Source organism: Ixodes scapularis, unplaced genomic scaffold (assembly GCF_016920785.2).
Source record: "Ixodes scapularis isolate PalLabHiFi unplaced genomic scaffold, ASM1692078v2 PGA_scaffold1__304_contigs__length_218370807, whole genome shotgun sequence".
Taxonomy (NCBI): Eukaryota; Metazoa; Arthropoda; class Arachnida; order Ixodida; family Ixodidae; genus Ixodes; species Ixodes scapularis.
In genome coordinates, this window is record NW_024609846.1 from 15,301,430 (window position 1) to 15,320,135 (window position 18,706).

Sequence of the window (18,706 nt, forward strand, 5' to 3'; positions counted from 1 at the left end):
ATACGTGACAAGAGTATATGATAACCTGTTACCGTTTTAATTCATGAGTTTCGTCGTCTACTACGAAATCATTGACACGTTGTACGAGTTAAAAAATGTAGTTACACATTTCTCTCGAGCCTCGTCCTTCATACATAAATTTTGTCTCGTTGATTCCGAGTCCTGATATTTTTGCATGAGGGGTAAAATAAACCCTCCAACAAAATGTGACACCCTAACATGCAGTGATGGTCCAAGAGGGTCGTAGCAATCATCGACTACAGAATTAATAGCAGCAAGAAACCATTGTCCTTCTTTTTCGTACATCAAAGGTCCCCCGCTGTCTCCCTGAAAAAAAACAAAAAAACAACAAAGAATGTTTTGATATTGAACTTTTTTCGGAAAACTTACATAAATAAAGCGGAGATACCATTGAAACAAATTCCTCCAGCTGATTCAGGGCAGCAAATTGGTGAATCACGGCATACTAACTGCCTTCACTTTTTCGGAACATTTTTTTTTGTTGCAATATTTTTATACGTTTTTGGCCCCTACGTTCTGGTGAGAAAAAAAACAAAAAAAAACCAGTAGCTGAAGTAAAAACGCTCGGGACACCAATTAGTAATCTGCATGCGAAGAAGATTGTACAGCAATTGTATCTTTTTTTTAGATGAATGATGATACCGAGACAGCATGCATTCTGGGGTATACGGCAATACCACCATGAAACAGTCCGAACGTACTCTCTACCATTTTATAAAATTCAAAACGAAGTGTATTAAATTATTTCTGAGACGTGGATAAACGAAACCCGTTTATGTCGCGTCAAGTACACAGGCGAACGAGGAGACCGATGAGGTTGAACTTATCGCGATGAGTACGGACAGAAGTACAAGAGAGACATCATTCAACTTCTCCGCAATTCTGGTTTATAGTGAACTCCATTGATAATATGGTAGGTGCGATTTGGTGTCCGTTAAAGGTGGGCCTGGTCATGAAGTGCTTCTTCTGACAAAATTCAAAGTGCCCGCCTTAAAATTCATGTGCTAAACGCTGCGTTTAGGGGCCCGTTGAGCACGCTGCATAGAGCCATTGGGAATAAGAGACGCTTCAGGCTCTCTTCTGATATGGTTTTGTTACTCGATAACGCTGGTCATCATGTTGCAACCATTGTACTGGATGGATTAGCTCAGATAGGGTGGGAGGTTTCCTCTATCCAGATTATATTCCGGACATGTCACCATGTGACTTTCACTTTCTCGAACCCTAAGGAGAGGCTAAAAGGACCACAATTCTACTCGAAAGGGCACGTCATTGCTGTTTTTACCAATGGTTCAAAAATACAACAGAATCCTTTTTCGTGAGTGCTATCCGACAACCTCTCCAAGCAGGGAGAAGCACGCGAGAATGCGTGCAGTGGCTTCTCTGACACAACACTGGTGAATTCCTGTTTTCTTCCACAGGGTGTTTACATTTGACTTGAACACGTTTCTTTTTTTAAAAAGGCGAGAGTTACACGGGTGTTGTCTTGAGCTTGAACTTGTCAAGCTGTGTGGACATAGGATGAAATAAACGTCACAATAATGCGGCTAATTAGCCATTATAGGTCAAATTGTAAGAAGATGTTTTACACAGTATGTAACGATATAATCTGTACTGGAATAATTCTATTTTAATTTAATGCATTTAAAAAAATGAAAGGGATTTCGAGAAATCAACGGATAATTTTTTTTTTCAGTTTCCTTTTTTTGCCAGATTTTAAAACTGAACTTTTATAGAGCGCCGAAGCCCTGCTCACAATGCCGCTAGAAAAGTGACGTTGGCTTTTCAGTCGTTACTCTTACGGCACTGTGTCGACGGCGCAGTCATCGTGGATGTGCTGCTGAACTAGTAATGACGTGACTGAAATGAACACGTGCATTCTCCTAAGCGTCATTGTGGACGTTTGCGGCGTCATTTTATCGCGTACATTCAAAACTGCCCCTCCATTACCCCTCCCCCTCCCCCCCCCAAAAAAAAAATATACAGGAACCGAAATCGAAGAGTGATCGACGCCTAAAAGGCCATTATCCTGTCGCAATTTCTTTTAAATGTGTGTGGCCTCCTATATTACTTACCGCCGATACTGCGATTCCAACATCCATAAAACAAATATTTAAAAGTGAAGTATTAGTTTTTAGTGAATTAGCTAACTTGCCGTGACGGTTTCTTCCTTATCTGATGCCCGCCAAGCCTGATAATTAAATGGGGAAGACAGCACTCGTTCGACTGTCGTTCTGTTTTTAAGACAAGTATATTTGTATCAAAATCAAATTAACAACATGTATAATGCTCTATCTACTTCTACCCCATCTGCTGATGTACAGTAAATTATTGTTCGTTTTAATAAAGGCACACGAAGGTGTCTCTATTGATAACGCTTTATATTTGACGAGTTTTAAAACAAATATATTCATTTCTTTGTTTCGACGATCACAAATGTACGCTTTGTGCAGCTCTAGCGGTTGCAACAACGGATCGTGAATACTTCACTGAAACGTTCACGAAAGCTGAATTCAGAGGCACAGCCTTGCTTACATTTATCATTTCCGTTCGCATCGATCATCCTGTGAGTTTCTGCTCGGTTTCTTCTTGCCAAAATGTATAGGAAGCAATTGGCAGCTAAGGGCGCTCACCCTCGCTCTATAAGACTCGTATCACTATCCTACCGGGTTCAATTGAGAAAAGCGGCACACGGTTTTAGGGTTTGTGCAAATAAACTAGGCATCGCCGAAAGTTTAAACTTCATGACAATGCAACGCTAGTGCTAATGACAAAACGTGAAATTTTGAGATCGCATTACCTTCATCAAAAGAAACGAGAGAAAAAATAAATTTGTTTGTGAGCCGACGCTCACCTAAGCCAAATATTCGTAAATTCAAGAAAATGGCACTGTGGGTGTTTGTTGAATTTATTTAAGAATTGTGAACAAGTAAAACAATAATAAGGTGGTAAATTGGGCCATTTGGTTGGCGTCATTCATGATGGGGAATACAGTTCAGAAAACACAGACTACGAAGAGGAACATACACAACATACAGCATTGTCCTTTACTGTATGTTCCTCTTCGTAGTATGTGTTTCCTGAGTTGATTTCTCCATAAAATAAAGCAATGTTTGCTGTTTTTTGTTTGCTTTCTTTGCTGACAATCTTATTTTTTTAATACTAAAACTAATGCTACAGGTATTTAAGATGTTAATTTTTGCTTTTATAAATATTAAGCTTAGGTGGACGTCAGCCCATATTTGTTGTTCATTTCTTGGAAGTATTTTATGAAAGTAACGTCCTGCTTTTAACATTATGCATTATCGCACAACTAGCGTCATGTTCTCACTGAGTTCCAGCTTTCTACGATGAAGAGTCCATTGATCTGGGCCGATAGCCCATTTTTTTTCTTGTTTTTCTATGGGACGTTTTTATTCTATGGTTTAATACTAGTCTTCAATAAAGACTTCAACTGTTTTGGCCAGCAGCTGTAACACAAGGTGAGCCCTGTGCAATTCTTTAGATTTCTTTACACTTGATCCATTCTCAAAGTCTGGTGCCAGGTATGTCGCAATGTTAACTTGCCAATTGCAGAACATCTACTGGATAAAAGTACGAAAACAACCATAGCGTTTTCAGCTTGTTTTAGAAGGGATCAGTCCAATACAGTTTCAAAGAATTTTAACAGAATTTGCGATGCCTCTTTTTTAATACCCAGTTCCCATTACCAAACTTTCTTTTAGCGGGAAACTGAACCAATATGTAGGTTTTCCGAGCTTTGTCGGGTTCTTAATTTTTTTACATGCAAAAATACGGGTGAAAGTTCAATCGGAAAAGTTATAGTTCAATTTAGTTTCAAATGCATGCGCGCGTCTCATGGTACGAGGAGTCATTTAATATTCCGTGGAGTTGACGACCAAATAAATTTTATCCTCAGAGAATAATACAATAATTCATACTTACATAACATGTTCCCCCATTGGAGCATAGAATGTAATTTGGAACAGTTGTGGCAAGTTGTCGTTCGCACTGTTCGTTAGTAATTAAGGATATATTCCTTTCCATCAAGGTTTCTGGGTGAGAACGTACTAAAAAGCGCTCCAGTTCCGATGATGACGCATCTTTCGTTTCTTCTGCTGAACTCTCATAATCTACGGTATCTTTGACGTCTTCGTTAGGTTCGTTTAATGATTCATTCATATCATAATAATCTGAAAAGAAAGTGTAAAACCGAAGATTCTTATTAGGAATGTGCACCGATGAACAATGTTTCACCGTTCTTTGGGTGGCCTACATCCGATTTGTAATCGTTTAATATTTATAACGCGGAGGTTCATATAAGTGAACGTATGTACCCAAAGTAAAAATATAAAACTATACATTTAAAAAAAAATTTGAGATTGGTATATAGGTTTAGCCATGCAAAAAGAATACATCGTTTAGGAAAGAGTTACAGGTTCGTAAAAAAATGTATGAAATACAAACGGGCTTTTAAAGAAAATAGTAAAAAGAATACGTTTAGGCTTTTAGTTTTCAGAATAATATGTTTGGTCAAAAACAGCGTTAAACTTGCTTTGATCATTCTGAGAAAACCCGGTAAACACAGAATCCGTCTAACGAGAGTCATGCGTGCGCCATGAATGTCTCTGCTGGTTGCGGGGAGCTTTGGGTGGTTTCGGATGCACTGCGCACTCAACATACACCTGTGATCTTCGGATTGATCAGAATAATCACAAGTTTAAACTTCTTCAAGAGTAGAGCTCTTTACATGCACGGTTTAATGATAAGTTTTCCTGGGCATCCGTTTTTTAATGGGCCGGTGTAGGGTCTTAAAATAAAAACAACCAATTAAATTGCAGACCCCTTCCTGTTCTGAAAGTGTTTTCAAAATTTCTACAGAAAAATATACACGCTAAATGATACACATTTGATGAAAATTACTCTGTCCTAACATCTTGCCATTTGGTTTTAAAAAAGAGAATTCGGCGGAAATCGCGATGTGAAAACAAAAACAACTAATTCTAAACAATGTCGACAAGTAATTGATTACTTTTTGGTCTTTATTGATTTTGAAAGTCTTTCAACAACCTAAACCATTGAATCTGCTTCAAAAATTAATGCATGCGGGATGCAAGGAGTAGCCCCAACGATGACTGAGAGTATTTTTCTTAAAGTATCGGCATCAGTATGTCGTGATAGATAGTCATCAATCTAGCTTAAGAAAACTCGGGTCAGTGGTGCCGCAGGTGAGCTTCCTAAGACTCCTTCAGTTTAAGTTGTACATAAATAGCTCAGTAAATATTGACGACAGTCTAGGCTTTATAATTTACGCAGACGACACCAGTTTATTTTTTTCGTGTGAATATGCCCACCAGGTTTAATGTTCGGCAAATAGCTTTCTGCAGAAGATAAGTTGCTGGAAAATCTCAAGCTGTCTAGTCATTAATACAAATGAGACGATTGAAACACTTTTTCTATTCATAAGTGGTGTGTTCATTTACTCAACGGCTTTCCCTCTCACGAGGAAATATTTACTTTGTACAAATGTGAACGTTCTCGGTGTAATATATAATGAGTACATGAGCAGGGTCGCCAAAGTGCAATCTATAGATCGCAGACTTCCAAAACGTGTTCCCATTATTCATAAATGGCGACTTATATATTACCCCTTTCGGTCTTAGCTCTCCTTTATAACGTGCTGTTTTACTCTTGCTATAATTACTGCTTTATTGTTTAGGGTAGCACAACTACAAATATGCATCACTGCATATGCTCCAGAAGTAACGCTTCCACATTACAACATTTCAAAAACCTTCATATAGTTCCAATCAAAGAGCATTACCATTATAAACTTCTTCAAATATCACAAACGTCTGTAGCGCAAAATAAACTTTTTTTTTATCAATTACCAATATCAAGCGGAGGACGCGTGCAAATGCAAGCCGTTGCGTTGATACATGGTCAACGCCTCGCTCAAGAGGAGACTACGGCCTCCAGATGCTGCAGTTCTCGTTGCCTAATGTCATGATTATGTACGCACACATTTGGAACGAATTTCATGATGTTGAGCACAAGGGATATTCGTTTTTTTTTTATTCTCTAATGTAGTGGCCCGCGCTGGCATGACTAAAAAGTTTCTTATACATTTAGTTTTACTTTTTGTTTTGAGCGCGATCACCGCGTCACATGCTCAGGCACTAGTGAGCGCGTAATTAAAGAGTTCAATTGCGGACGCCGCAGTACTCTGCAGTTCCTACATCTACCTTTTACTGTGCCTATTATGACTGGACCTTTGACCTTTAAGAGATGCTTGTAAGGCATCTCATGTCTTTTTTGGTTTAATGTTGTGTTTTGCTTCTATGTAAACTTTGTTCTACGGATCCCACGAGTCTGTAAAATAGTTCATCTTCTTGCTGGTGGGGATGAGAAACTCTGTCAAGCAACAACAGTCATTTTTTTCCCCTCTCCCCTCTCTCTCTCAGAGAGACACAGGAAATTTGTGAGGTGAAAGTTGAAATTAAATTTGTGGTATTTTCTTGAAAACTTTTCATTCCACGGAATGTAACGGAATGTTGGACGCGGGATTAGCTTAGCCATATGAAAGCAACCTTGCTAAGAAAACGATCGCCGTGATTTCGCACTGTTTATACTGCTTGACTGGCTTCACTGGATCTTAGTGTCAGCTACTCTCTAATTTAAGTATAATTAAATTGGAATAAGTTTGACTGCCTGCCGACGACCATCTGCGGAGTAAGGTAAGCATAATGAACTAAGCATGACACCACAACCTCTCACAATCTCAGTATGCTGGACTAAGCACGACTCCCCTCCGACGGTTGCCTGCGAACAAATTTTGCTTTACTAAGCATGCCTCACCGTTAACGATCGTCCGTAGGCTCAGTATGCTGGACTACGTATAACATACCGGCGACTTTGCGTTACTGGCTAAGTATGCTGAATAAGATATGAATCGGGAACAACGGTCGTCTTCGGCTATCATGCTGGACCAAGTTAACTCGCCTCCGACGGCTGCTTACATACTTACTTCGCTAAACTAAGTTTGAGTGGCCACAAAACGTTGCCTACAGAATAAATATGCTGGACAAAGTATGACTTTCCGCCGACAGTCACCTGTGGAATAGGTATTATGGACTTAGTGTTGTTCGCTGCCGACGGTCGCCGGTGAACGAAGTACTCTGGACGAGGTATAACCCACCTCCGCCTGTCGCCCGCGGACTAAGTACAACGGTCGCTAGCGGGCTAAGAATGCTGGGTTGAAGGGGCTGTGCAACGTTTTTAATTTTGAAAGAATTGGCAGTTTGCACTTTTCATATCGTTGATACAAGCCCAAGTGACCAACAACGCGTCACCTCTCCCCGAAAAACTGCTATTCTGCTGCGTAAACGCAAGGCAAAAAAGGAATTATTTGCGGATCTGCAGCCGCCTGTGGCGGCTACGGGAACTAAAATTACGGCGTCTCTGGGGGTACGTGGAAGTCAACAAACCCTGTCCCCCTCCGCTGCTACACTCGACGTCAGCCCTGTGGAGAACCGTCCTTTGTGTCCATCACTCGCTGCGAATTCGACGAGGCTAGTCCTTTCAAAGTCGATAATCGCGGAGGAAGCGGCTGGAGTCTCTGAAGAGAGGGCCCAAGGGGAAACCACGTAAACCCCCAGAGTAAGTCGGCGTGGAGAGTTGAGAGGCACTTCGACGTTCGATTTCTTTCATTTTTTTTTTAAATAAGAACCAGCGCTCGGCAATAAAATGCGGTTTACGGTTTTTCGTTCCATAGGTGACGCAGATTCATTTCAGCAGTTAAATGGCCAAAGTCTGAAAATCGTTGCACTGTCCGTTTAAGTATGACCTGCAGCCGAAGGTCGTATGCGGACGAAATATTTTTTACTTAATGTGACACACGGGCGACGGCCTGGGAACCAAGTATGCTAGATCAAGTATAATTCGGCAGCGTCTCCATACTGCGGCATAAGTATGCTGGACCAAATGTGACTGTGCCGGCGGTTGAATGCGGAGTGTGAATGTTTGACAAGATAAAACTCGCCTCGCATATCACCTGAAGGCAAAGTATGCATAACCAAGTAAGCTTAACTAAGCATCCCTCGCCGCGGACAATCGCGTGCTACCGCTGACGAGGGTTAGCGGCAAGTCATACAGTTCCCTTGCTTGTGCTTTTTTTCATCTCCTACATGCGGCGCCGAAAAAAAGACGTTGGATTAAAGGTCGCATGGTTTGAGGTTATTTCCATTGTGAATCTTCGTTTGAAAGCGTTGAAAGAGTTACACAATTTCATACAATCCAGCCCATAAAAACCTTCAGTGTTACAAAATTGATGCAGCTTTTTTCATTCTACCAAACGCGATGAAATATGGCAGCTTTCCAGGAACATTATTAGTGAAAACAATAAAGAAAATAAGTTGTGCGGTAATGAAGTCGTGGTTTTAATATCCCGTACATGCATTGAGCACGACGTCAAGAGAGGACGTTTAGGACGACCTTCTTGTAGACGACGTTAAGAACGACGTCTAAGACAACTTCTATGACTGCCTCAAGGCGACCGCAATGACAACCTCTAGCATTACGTCGACGACATCAGGTCACGTTAGCTTAGGCGACCGGCGCTTACGAGAACACGCGACCGAAATTAGCATAACCGGAGCTTAGCCGACAAGAGCTGAAGCTTCAGCCACCATCGCCTCAGCCACGAGCAGTTCAGCGTCACACGTTGCGAGGCATCAAGAGGTATTGGGCCTATAGACCAACACGCGGCCCTGACGTCACACAGCTGCGGTGGCGCTCTCGACGGCACTGCGCATGCGCAGACGCTTCACATTTCGCGAATTCCGTTTCTGCGCACGCGCAGTGCCCACACCCGGTGTGGGCAAACGCGGGCTTGTTTGTAAACAGCGCGTCTGTCTATAAGGCTGCTGCAATACAATTTATGTTTTACGGATGTCCGGCTGCCACCTACTTCGGATGCAATAAAATCATAGAAAAATTCAGCTACAGAACAAGGTTTTAAACACAACATTGATACCACTGGACCTTTTTAAAATTAATCTGCGCATGCGTACACCTTCTCCCCTGGCCTTGCTTCCAGCTGTCGCAATTTTTGCAGGGCAAAGTTCCGTTCGACCAACACATCCAGCAGCGATTTTTGCACTCATTTCGTCTTTTTTTAATTATTTTTGTTTATATATACGCCAGTTTGGGGGACAAACGCTAACGAAGATCAATACAACGGAACGATGCCAATGTAATTTGACGGGCAGAGGCAAGTTGGGCTGCCCTTCCTTTGGAGTTTGAAGACTACTCCGCAGAACGGCGCTCATTACTGAAAAAATGGTCCATTGTCATACTTAATCGTGCATCACTAATTCTTTCCAAAGATTATACTAAATAACAAAAACACGTGATATTAAGTTGTTTTGGCAATCTGCATTCATTTGATTGCTCTAGCTGCACAAATAACTTAGTCACGTATCAAACATGCGGTGAACACCTTTGAAACTGCGAGTTGTGCTGCGATAAACGTCCTGTACTCGGGGACCCAGAATCGCGTCAATGTTAACTTTCTTGATGCTGAATTTCGCACTGACTATATGATCATTCACGAAAATTTCATACAAAAAGGTTAAATTTTGGTCAATTATCAGTTTAAAAAAAAAGTGAAAGCCGTTTACAACTCCCTGTAACACCGAATTAGAGCGCAGCTCTTGAGGAGGAGGAGGGAAGGGTACTGGGGGGGGGGGGGTAAAATGACCTGGGGGGTCACGTGATCTTGGGGGGTCACGTGACGATGCCGATGATGTCACCAGTGACATCACTGATGACGTCATCAGTGACGATGACGATGCGGACTTCGATGACGTTATCAGCGATGATGACGATGACGATGCGGATGTCGATGACGTCCTCAGTGACGTCACTGTTGACGTCATCCGTGATGATGACGATGACAATGCGGATGCCTGTGACGTCATCAGTGACGTCACTGATGACGTTATCAATGATGATGACGATGACGATGCGGATGCCGGTAAAGTCATCAGTGATGATGACGATGACGATGCGGATGCCGGTGACGTCATCAGTGACGATGACGTCATCGGGGAGGTCACGTGACCTCGACGGGGGGAGGGGGGTCACGTGACCTCGGAGTGGTCACGTGACCTTGGGGTGGTCACGTGACCTCGATGGGGGTCACTTGACCTCGGGGGTCACGTGACTTGGGGAGTCACGTGACTTTTGGTGTCACGTGACCTTGTGGGCCACGTGACGCTAGGGGAGGGGTCACGTGACCTTGGGGGTCACGTGACCTTGTGCTGATCTTGGGGGTCACGTGACCTTGGGATGACCTTGGGGTGACCTTAGTTACGCCGACGCGAACGGCGACGGCAACGGCGACGGCGACGGCGACGCCGCTCAAGCCGGGAACGGGCCCCTAAGAGCTGCGCTCTAAAACTTTGTCGGCGACGTCTGTGTTAAGAGTTAGGTCAGTCGATAACATTCATAGCCTTTATTATGATATGCACGAGTGTGCTGCCGTGTCTCTTGAGATATTTTGTGTGTATAGAGGCATTTCATTTGATTGGTTTGGAATATACATAATATAAAATATTCACTCGATATTACATATATCCATGTAAGAACTAATATAGTGTATCATGCTGATATCGTACCGCATGCCAATCTGATCATGCTGCTTATGCTATGTCATTTATAGCACTGAGTCATGCCGACGGTACCGCCCCCCCCCCCCCCCCCCCCCCCTGTTTTCGGCTATATAAACGATGCCAATAAACCTTGGTTGTTGTTGCGTTCACGAAGCCAGCAGTGTCGGACTGACTTTCTTATCAGCCGAGCGCCGGCTGATAGATATAGTGTATGTGCCAATAAGGATATTCGTTTTATAGCTAGTTCCTATTTAAAGTGGGCCTACTCACATTCCCGATCAATAAACGCTAACATGTAAAAAAACATCGACTTTGTATCAGATATTTCAAAAACTAGCGTGTGCCTGCACGCCGTTCTAAAGAAATAGTTTAACGAACCATATGGAATCGCCCGCATTTGGTTCCATTTTGTTAGTATTTAAGCATCCGCGGCCTCTCAATGACAGGAATCTGACGCGTACTACAGGAAACTGTTTTATTGACAGGCTTGAATTTTATATTTTCTTATATATGTGTCTTTCTTTCTGATTTGTTTACGATAATTGACATGTAGAACAGAATGAGGCGAAAATATCACTTACCATAAACTCGGCCCCAGCCCACACCACTGGCATTTGATGGCGGTTCTTCGCAGTGTTCAGGAAGGCAGATGGGCTGAATATACCTTGTAAAATTGACCGGTTCTTTTAATTTCGATAGTGCAAAGTCTTTCTGTAAAATAAATGAGTTATCTTAAACAAATACAAATTCAGTTTTTTTTTTGTTTCTTTTTTTTAACAAGAATACATACCATAATAAGGGTACAGTTGTCTTGAAGGGGTACACAGACGTAATCCACTTCCATGCAAATGACCTGATCTTCCAGATCCTCATGGATGACTGTTGCGTCACATCTTTCCAGATGGACATCTTTTCTTGTGTTTCGTTGACAATGTACGGTAGAATTGGTTCTTTTCGTACTTCCCAGGCGAACTGAAAGATAGCCTGGAGTGTTCTTGTCCCTTGAAGCATTAGGGAAATGGAAGAAGAATGGCAAAAATATGTATTTGATGTTGAATTGCTAAAGTCATTGACAAAGCACAAAATGCGTCCACCATTTCAAATGATGTATAAAAAAAAGAAACGGTTGGTGAGTTCACGACGACATATATTTCAGTCCTGATGACTACAGAATAGAAGAAACATGTACTATAGTAATATACCAAGCGTTCCTTCTAAGACGAAGGAAAAAACTGCGGCAGTACGTGGATAACAACTAAACTCCTCACACGTAGAAATTGTGTTTTTAGGGGGTCAGTTACTCTCGGAGGAATCATTAATCAATTGATATTAATACAGAAACTTCCAACAAAACGGCAATCATTATCGATAATAAAGGTCGCGGTCACATCGCATATTTAAGCTGTTCTTGTTTTTAGTATTCAGAGTTTTGCTTAAAGCATGCAGTGAAAACCGCACTGACGCAGTTTTTCCACGTCATCGAGAACCATTTCTTCATCAAATTTCAGAAGGATTTGGAGTCCGTGGAAAGCGCGGGTGTGAATTAGGTGCGCGATGTTGTCGTTACATATTCCCTCGTTTCCGCGCTACTATTCGCGACTCCAACTGAACAAACGGCGCCTAGCGTTCCATATTCGAGCCTACCCATTGACGGTCTCGCGCCAATTAAAGTCTATGCAACGGGATTGTTGGTCGCGTGGTGGTGAAAGCACGAAGCTGTTCCGTGAAGGACTGAAAACACGTGCTTTGAGCCGCGGATAGCGTTGCGCCTGTTACACGGGCTGTAACTTTAGCGAACCACCGCGTTTCTCAGCTGGTCTAAATCTTGCTCACATTTAATGACTTGATGTTTTTGATGACGCTCAGCAAGCTTCTCATTGGAACTATATGTTTCTTTTCACTATTTACAAATTTATTTGACATATTTTAGTTGATTACTAAACTTTTCGTGATGCTTAGCGTCACGAAAACTTTTCGATGTAGGTGAGTCAAGCGCCCTGGTCGCTTGACTCACCTACATCGAACAAATTACTCTAAATATGAGTTTTCTCTTTTTTTCTTTAAACTAATATGTAAAAATTTCTTCCACCCCAACCCTCCCCCCAAAACGCTTTTGCGTCTAGCATTTGCGTCCGAAATAGGCGTCTGGCTTTGAGGGTAATTTTTGCGTCTTACATTTTTACCTGATCACCGTCGCCACAAATGTATTCTAGAAAATGTGCAAAATATAGTATGATTTGTTAATGTTATCCACTCCGGTATTGATTTTCACGCATATGTTCAGGTCGCTATTATTCAAATGTGCCTTCCTCAAGGTCCGTGCTTTGGGAGCTGAAGCGTTTCATGTTATCCAAATCAATATTCGAAGCACTTTATTAAAATGTGTTTTACATAAAAAAAATCACTTTGGCAAACAACATTGGAGGCAGATCAGCAAAGCGTTCAACACGCCTCTGGCGGTCCTTCAAATCGACTTGTGTCGTGCTTTCCGTCGAGTGCGCCATGAATTCTTGTTCGAGTTCCTTAAACGCATCAACGTAGGCAACGTTCTTTTTCGATTGGGTATGCTTGTGGTACAATAACATATCTACCAAAATATTAGTAAAAAAAACTAAAAAAAAATGTGTAGCAATTGTCAGTCGGAAAGGGGTGCCCGTTGTACCAACTGCAATTTGCGCTCTACTTAGAGCCACTGTGCAAGGCTATCCAAATGGATAAAGGAATCAGAGGGCTTCAACTGCTAATTAAACACCTGAAACTCGGAGCGTTCGCGGATAATGTTTTCGTTATATTTTGTGAAAAGAAGGAGCTTTTGAGGGCAATGGGCATAATTTAAGCATTTTCCGAATCGAAGCTCCTCTTAATCCAGACAAATTTACAAGTACGTGGATGGGTAACTGGGCCCGCACGCCTTCAAGTGTGTGAGGGATGAAGTGGTCGCCTTCGGTGTAAAAGCACGTTGGCATAGCGCTCACGTAGACGCACCCGAGACGTAAAACATGGTCGGTCAAACTTCAGACGATGAGAGCGTCGCTCCTACCATGGCGCACAAGACGAATTCTTCTTATCCAGCGAAGCTTTGTGTCTAAGGCTGTTCTCTCTCCTCGTTTGATGTACGCGGCCTAGGGTGTCCCAATCGACGCCATCACAGTGTTGAAGGAACATCGACTCTTTGCAACGTTTGTTTGGCAGTCACCAAGTGAAAAAAACGAGGACCACAATTTCCTTTCTGTTTGTTCAGGACTCTGAACTAAAGGAATAATGAAATTACGCGGTGGCCATGTGACTGGTATGTACCAAAAACAAACTTCTTTCACAAAAGGTAAAAAACAAAAGAAAAACGCATAGTTGATATGTGTCTGGCTCACAACTACGGGTCGTGGTTTGATCCCACTCCGCCTGAAATTATTCAATCTTTTTTTTTTTTTCTATGAGGCGATTGAATTACTAATTGACCGTTCCCGATTTTCTGGTCCCACCTAGACCGGATTTTCTGCGACACGAGCTTCTTAAACCTATCGCTCTAAAGCCAAAGCGGGTCGCGAAATCGGTCACCGCTCATCTGCTAGCAGGTATTCTGAACGGGTCGAATAACACAATTATTAGCTTTTACTAGACGCCGCGACACCTTGGGTTTTCGCACATGTAAGGCGGTTGAATCGTGATTCACTCACGTGCGGCAGTAACCCTCTTTTGCTGTTTTGATTAAAAAGAGTGATCGCCGGTCGACTTACATCTGCGCCAATACTGTAGCTTTTTTTTTTCTTAATCTGACCCTGGCCCAGGATGATAAATTTGAACTTTGTTGCGGGTTTCTACAAATAAGATTTTTTTTCTTTTGCGTGGATGTTTTTGTTTCTGTTTATGCGCAGTTACTTGGCATATCTACTGTGTGTAAACTATTTAAAGGCCCTTTACTCTGCCCGCAAAACAGGCTTCTCAATATCTCACGCTACAATTTAATACAGAGGTACCAGCAGGAGGAGGATGTTAACAGTAAAAAAAAAAAAAATGAAAGAGGTTTACAATCCCCTGTAACCCCGAATAAGGGCGCAGCTCTCGAGGCGGAAGAGGAGAAGGTGCGGAGAGGGGGTTATGCCCCTCCTCCGCATCCGTACCCATCCCTCCTCCTCGCCTGCTCCCCTCCCGTTTAGCCGGAAATTTTCGCGCTGAATGTCCCGCTAATTTACCGGGGGAACATTTCCCCGCTAAACTGAGCGGGCAATTTTTGTTCGCTAAATTTAGCAGGAAATAGTTTCCGCTAAATTTAGAGGGGAGTTTGTTTCGTTAAATTTAGTGGGGAATTGTTTCTGCTAAATTTAGCGCGTAAAGATTTCCGCTAAAGTTAGTGGGGGAATTTACCCATAATGCAACGCACGGTGACGCCACGACTGACGTCACACATGACCCTCGTGAAGTCACACGTGACGCCACGTGTGATGTCATTACGGAAAAGTCCCATAATGTAACGCGGGTTTCGCCGACGGCGACGACGCCGATGGTGACACCGCTCAAGCCGGAAACGGTCGCCTAAGAACTGCGCTCTAAAACTAAAGGAATGCAGTCACCTAGTTCAAAAGAAGAAAAAAAGATAGATGCCTGTTCAGGGCAATCTACGCCGAAACTTCGACGACGATGCAGGTCTAGGGATAAGTGCTGCCAAGAGATGGCTTACGCCACGTCGAGGGACCGTCGGCCGATTCCGGTTTTTTTGCGGGCTGGTCTACTATCATAACACCAATCGTCCGGCCGTCCCTGAAGCAGCGCGCGCCATCTGACGGCACCACCTATTCCTACGCGCGCATCGCCTCCGAAGTAGCGGCGTAGATTGCACAAAAAAAAAAAGAAGGTATCTGTTTTGTTTTCTTTTCTTCAACCAGATAAGTTCTTTATTTTTTTCCCAACTGTAAACTTTTATCTCTTTTTTGCCCCTCTGTAATCAATTGGAGCGCGATATGTTGAGGGACCGATTTTTTTCTGTCCGTCTAAAGTGTCTCAAAAACGTTAGTTAACATACTACACTCCTGCCTCAGGAAAATCACGTCACTTTTACTTCTTTGTATCTTGGAAACATGTAATTACTTTAAATTTAAGCCATTATTTTGGGGTATTTTAGTTTCTGACGTATCCGGTCCCTGGTCTTCTTCTTGTTTCCTTTCTTTCATATATCTAACATTTCCAACACGCTCTAATTGCCCAACTGCACTCGTTTCGACTTCAAGAACCGTAGTAAAAGTCCGACTCTTCGCACAGCATTACTAATGTCCCCATTTATGTGGACAAGTAACATATATGCAGGTGCACTTTAGATGATATATCTGTTATCTTGTTTCAAACGCCAAAAGCATCGCCTCTTCCTCAAACAGCAAGATATTGTAAGAACTACTTCGCGCGACATATGATCAATGCGCAAACATTACCTTTTCCTTTGGGTGGAAACAAGTATAGTGACTATTTCTAGAGTTCCTTGGAAAGTAACTATCTCAGTTGTAGGTCAACTTAGTCATTTTAATAATATGAAAATAGAGAACGGCTACCCGTCAACATGAATTTCTTTCCCAAATATTCGATCCAATTAGAGCACAATACGGAATACGATTATCTGACTCATTTTACCTGTTGCGTCTTTTGTCACTTACTCGCTTTCTCATATAAGCATCTTGCAACAAAATTAAATTCGCAAGTAGGCAGAGAGAGATTGGTTCTCAAGGTTTAAGTTGCTGAAAAATGGTAACTACACATTCACATTTCTATTGTCGGCAGCCAAGGTGAACAATCGTAGAGGCACTACTGAAGCAGGCGACAAGCGAGGGAAACAATAATCCACCCTGCCGTCCGCCAGTGTTGCGGAGTTGCCACTCCGGAGTTGGAATGATTCCGGAATCATTCCGCATTCTCGCGACCCCGGAATGGAATGGGAATGGAATGGCGGTAACGATGAGGGGAATGGGATGGGAATGGGATTAGATGCCTTCTGCCCGGAATGGAATGGGAATGGAATGGGGCCGGGTTCTTTACATTTTTTTTCTTTCGTTCAGCTATACCGAGCCAGTCAGGGAGTCGGTTGTTCAGAAATAAAACGAGCAGGAAGCTGCGTACCCGCGTAAGGCCCTAACAGACTTATACTCAAAAACAAACGCAATACAAAAAACAAGCGTAAAAGCAGGGGGGAGGGGGGGGGGGGCGGCGGTGGTGCCTTTCACCAGTGAACTTCAACACGTATCCGAATGCGTCTGCGCATGTTATATTTCACGGCTCAAGGGCACGCCGACGTGAACGTGACCCGCTGCTCTGGTGATCCGATACCCAGGAAGGAGGCCAGACGTGGCCTCGCTGTGCGGACCCAGACTTTGTACACCTGCGACTCGTCTCGAGCGCGCTGTTTCTCGAAGAGCTCGCACCTGTGCCGGCCATCTCAGGTCGCAATCCGCGAGCTCTCTGTTTGAATGATGCTAAGCAAAACTTGAAGACTTCTATTCATGCGTTGGAGGCGGAGAGTCGGCAGGAAGGACCGTGACAACAGGGATGCCACCGTATCAATTTTTCAACCGTAACAGAAGATAAGACATGTGCTTCAAGATGCTTCAGGTGGTCCACTTTTCTCGAAAATTCCAAGTGCAACTACCTTCATGGTCTTCAACGAGGTCACGTACAACGAAAGTACGTTTTGTCCTTTCATACCGCAGCGTGGGTAAAGTTTCATGTTCAAGGCAACACCTACAGACTCAAGAATACTAGTTCATCCCACCGTGACGTCATGTGATCAGTTCTGACAGGGGATGTCCTTATTGGACAGGGAAGTGGTGATGTTTTGATGGAATTTATTTAGAGGTCGAAGTCTTTTCGAATCAATGGTCAGTCAGACAGGATGCCAGGCAGTGTTGTACGGAACGGCGTTCCAAGGAACGGCGTTCCTGGAACGCGTTCCTTTTAGGAGGAACGAAGGAACGCCGCCGTTCCATTTTGCATCGCTGGAACTGGAACGGGAACGCGTTACATTTTTACTGGAACGGAAGAAGTAACGGCGTTCCTTTTTTCGTCCAGTGGGGTAATTTTTTATTTTATTTCTCACAGGGAAAGTATGAAAGTACAAAAACAATATCTTTATGACGTGCAGGATCTCTTTAACTTTTTAGCTACTAATATTATGGATTATTTTGTGTGGTCCTCGCTTGCTAACAGTTTCGGGTGCAGGAGAGCTGGTGGGCAATGATACTTTTTTAAGTGCCCGAAACTGCGGTACAAAAAGCAAACTTTTTAGTCGTAGGAAAAGACACAGAAAGACGGTTGTTTTAAACTCAGCTACTTTCTTTGGTTCCACAAATTCTCATACACCTAGAAATCTTCTTCCGACTACAGCCATTTTCGAACTTCAATAACGAGACCTACAATTACAACAAGATCCCAGATTGCCAGATATCGGACTCATCCTTGTATCCCGAACATTATTCACTTAAAAGATATACACAAAAAAAAAAAAAACCTTTATTCCTTCTCTTGTTCCCTACCTTCAAACTGAACAGCAAATCCAACCTTGACAACGAAGTATTTGTAGCTTTCAAGACCGACTTTCCAAAAGCCCTACCCTCTCCTTCACTTGCTCGTTTTCCGGACAGCAACATCGAGAAGCAACTGTTTTTAAGTTCTAACACAGGACTCTGTTAAATTGAAGCGTGTGAGGTTGTTGAAAAACGCTCGTGCAATCTTGGGTAAAAGTACATTTGGCTCGTCTGAATTGTCCACTACAAACATGGACATGTTTAATAGCTGAGATTTTTAACATTAATATATCAACAAATGAAACCCTACTTCCGCGTGTTTTCTACTCCTGGTGCCCTTCCATCACGACATAAAAACTCGTATGTTGACTATTAATGGGATAGATAAAAGAAACTCTGCTTGATTTAACTAAATATGGTAATTAAAAAAAATAGCAATGTAACGTATATGTAACGATACGTTCCATTTTTTTAACTGTAACGGGAACGAGTTCCTTTTTCACAAATGGAACT

The 18,706-nt window shown here is 42.7% G+C and overlaps 1 protein-coding gene across 1 annotated transcript in view; it reads right to left on the reverse strand.

Annotated features, from left to right (window-relative positions):
• Positions 1–60: 60 nt before the first annotated feature.
• The window catches only part of LOC120841180 (enteropeptidase-like), a 34,542-nt gene continuing 15,896 nt past the window's right edge, over positions 61–18,706 (reverse strand). Inside the window, exons 3-6 of the mRNA XM_040212042.1 lie at positions 11,485–11,695; positions 11,276–11,405; positions 3,967–4,214; positions 61–327 (exon numbers count right to left, since the gene is read on the reverse strand). Coding sequence (XP_040067976.1) covers positions 61–327; positions 3,967–4,214; positions 11,276–11,405; positions 11,485–11,695 — 856 coding nt within the window. The remainder of the gene's footprint in view (positions 328–3,966; positions 4,215–11,275; positions 11,406–11,484; positions 11,696–18,706) is intronic.